Source organism: Aplysia californica, unplaced genomic scaffold (genome assembly GCF_000002075.1).
Source record: "Aplysia californica isolate F4 #8 unplaced genomic scaffold, AplCal3.0 scaffold00202, whole genome shotgun sequence".
In the NCBI taxonomy this organism is placed as follows: Eukaryota; Metazoa; Mollusca; class Gastropoda; order Aplysiida; family Aplysiidae; genus Aplysia; species Aplysia californica.
Genome location: NW_004797472.1, coordinates 133,207 through 135,160, shown reverse-complemented (window position 1 = coordinate 135,160; position 1,954 = coordinate 133,207). Strand labels below are relative to the sequence as shown.

General features: G+C 43.6%; 1 protein-coding gene across 1 annotated transcript in view; it reads left to right on the top strand.

Annotated features, from left to right (window-relative positions):
• Nucleotides 1-1,954, top strand: part of LOC101856345 (syndetin) — a gene marked incomplete in the record, with an annotated part of 27,087 nt that overhangs the window by 18,908 nt on the left and 6,225 nt on the right. The window contains 2 exon segments of the mRNA XM_013082976.2: nucleotides 204-320; nucleotides 1,081-1,181. Of these exon segments, the coding sequence (XP_012938430.1) occupies nucleotides 204-320; nucleotides 1,081-1,181 (218 nt within the window).

Here is a 1,954-nt window from a genome sequence, read left to right as displayed (position 1 = left end):
CTTGTAACACCTCTAATCTTCTGGCGCTCATATGACCTTATGCAGTTGCGAGCGCCGTAAAACCTCTACTAAAACTACTAAACAGTTTTTAAATCATTGGTTCCTTCTCTTTTGTTCTTCTAGTATGTCCTAGTGCGTCAACAGCAGGAAGCAGAATGTTCATGGTTGACAGGACGAGGCTGTTTTTTTGTTTCTTCCTGCAGACTCCGGGCAACGTAAGGACAATCAACACTCGGCTGTTCACGACCTTGCAGAGGGTCAAGGACACTCTAGTGGAGGCGTCTCTCGCCCCAGGCAGCGTCCCCACCGAGCCTCATGAGGTAAACGTCTGCTACTGTTTCTGCCGAAATTCTTCACTTTTCTCCAGTTGATAATGAAATCATTTTTGTCTCATCAAAATGTGTTTTAAAAAAAACAACTTATTGCATGAGAAGAAAGGAAGTAGTAAGAAAGGTTTTGAAAATGGGTATTCCAATGTAAAGCGCTTTGAGCTACTTTTTTTGGAAATGCGTTATATAAATGTTATATATTATTATTATTATTATTATTATTATATGGCTCAGCACATTGTATGACAGAATGACTGACTTCACCTTCACCACCTTCACCTATGCCGTAGACTGGATGTCCGTCGGGGTGCTTTTGAAGATTTGACCTCCAGCTTCCTCCACTCCTTCCTGTCTTTCAGCTTTCCTGAGCGTGTCTTTGAGTTCCAGGCCTGACCATTCCTTGATGTTGTCCTCTTAACTCTTCTTCGGTCTGCCTCTTGGTCTGCCTCCTTGGTATCTCATACAAAGATCACATCACAAATGATTGGCGGGTGCTCTGATGTGGTTTACTCCTTCTTTCCTACAAAAGATCTATCGTCCTTATCTCCCCTCCTTCTTTTTTATGTTTGTTAGTCCCTTGTAACACCTCTAATCTTCTGGCGCTCATTTGACCTTATGCAGTTGCAAGCGCCGTAAAACCTCTGACCTTATTGTGTCGCAAGTGCGGTAAAACTCTTACTAAAACTAAACACTTCTCTCGTGCGATCATTTATGTTCCCCCGTCTCTATTTCTTTCTTCCCCCCTCCCCAGCATGGCAAGACTCCTGCAGCACAGATGTCTCCGATTGTGAACCTAACACAGCCGTCGAATTTGTACGGTCTGGCAGAACGCGTGGTGGCAACGGAGTCTTTGTAAGTAGACATCTGTGTTTGTGTTTGTGTGTGTGCGTGTGCGTGTGTGAACTTAACACGTCGAACCTGTACGGTCTGGCAGAACCTGTGGTCGCCACGGAGTCTTTGTACGTATACGTCTGTGTGTGTGTGTTTGTATGTGTGTGTGTGTGTGTGTGTGCGTGTGTATGTGTGTGTACGTGCGCGCGTGTGTGTGTGTGTGTGTGAATTTAGCAACTGTGTGTATGTCTTGGGGGGGGGGGGTGTGACGATTATTTTTGGCCAGCAAGATGTTACAAAACACCTACGGCTGGTAGTTCTGTTGCACGCTAATCCCAAAATTTTGAAACATTTTTTTAAAATCGCAGCTTTTTAACCTGTGATATCGGTTGCTTGCGCTCGAAAAACATTTTGTTGAAATTCAAATGATAGATTCTGGAAAAAAAAGCAAGAAAAGTTACGTTATGGCAGATGGTAGGAACAACTGTTACAAGAATGTACCGGTGTTTTCGTTCTCCTGCAAAAATATAATTTAATAATTTACTTTCTTGGCTTAGAACAGCTGAACCCCCTGCTGACATTATCATGGATTTTGTTATGATGACATTGGTTGTGGGGGGGATGGAGGTGGGCACAGTCTGGCATCTGTGGGAGAGAGATTATTTATGGTATGGCCGGCAAGCTGTTACAGCGTACGACCCCAGGGGGGGTTGAAATGGTAAATTTGGAAAATTTTAAAAAGAGAAAAAAACAACCGGTCTTAGGAAGTTATTGTGAATCGTGTAAGCCTTCGG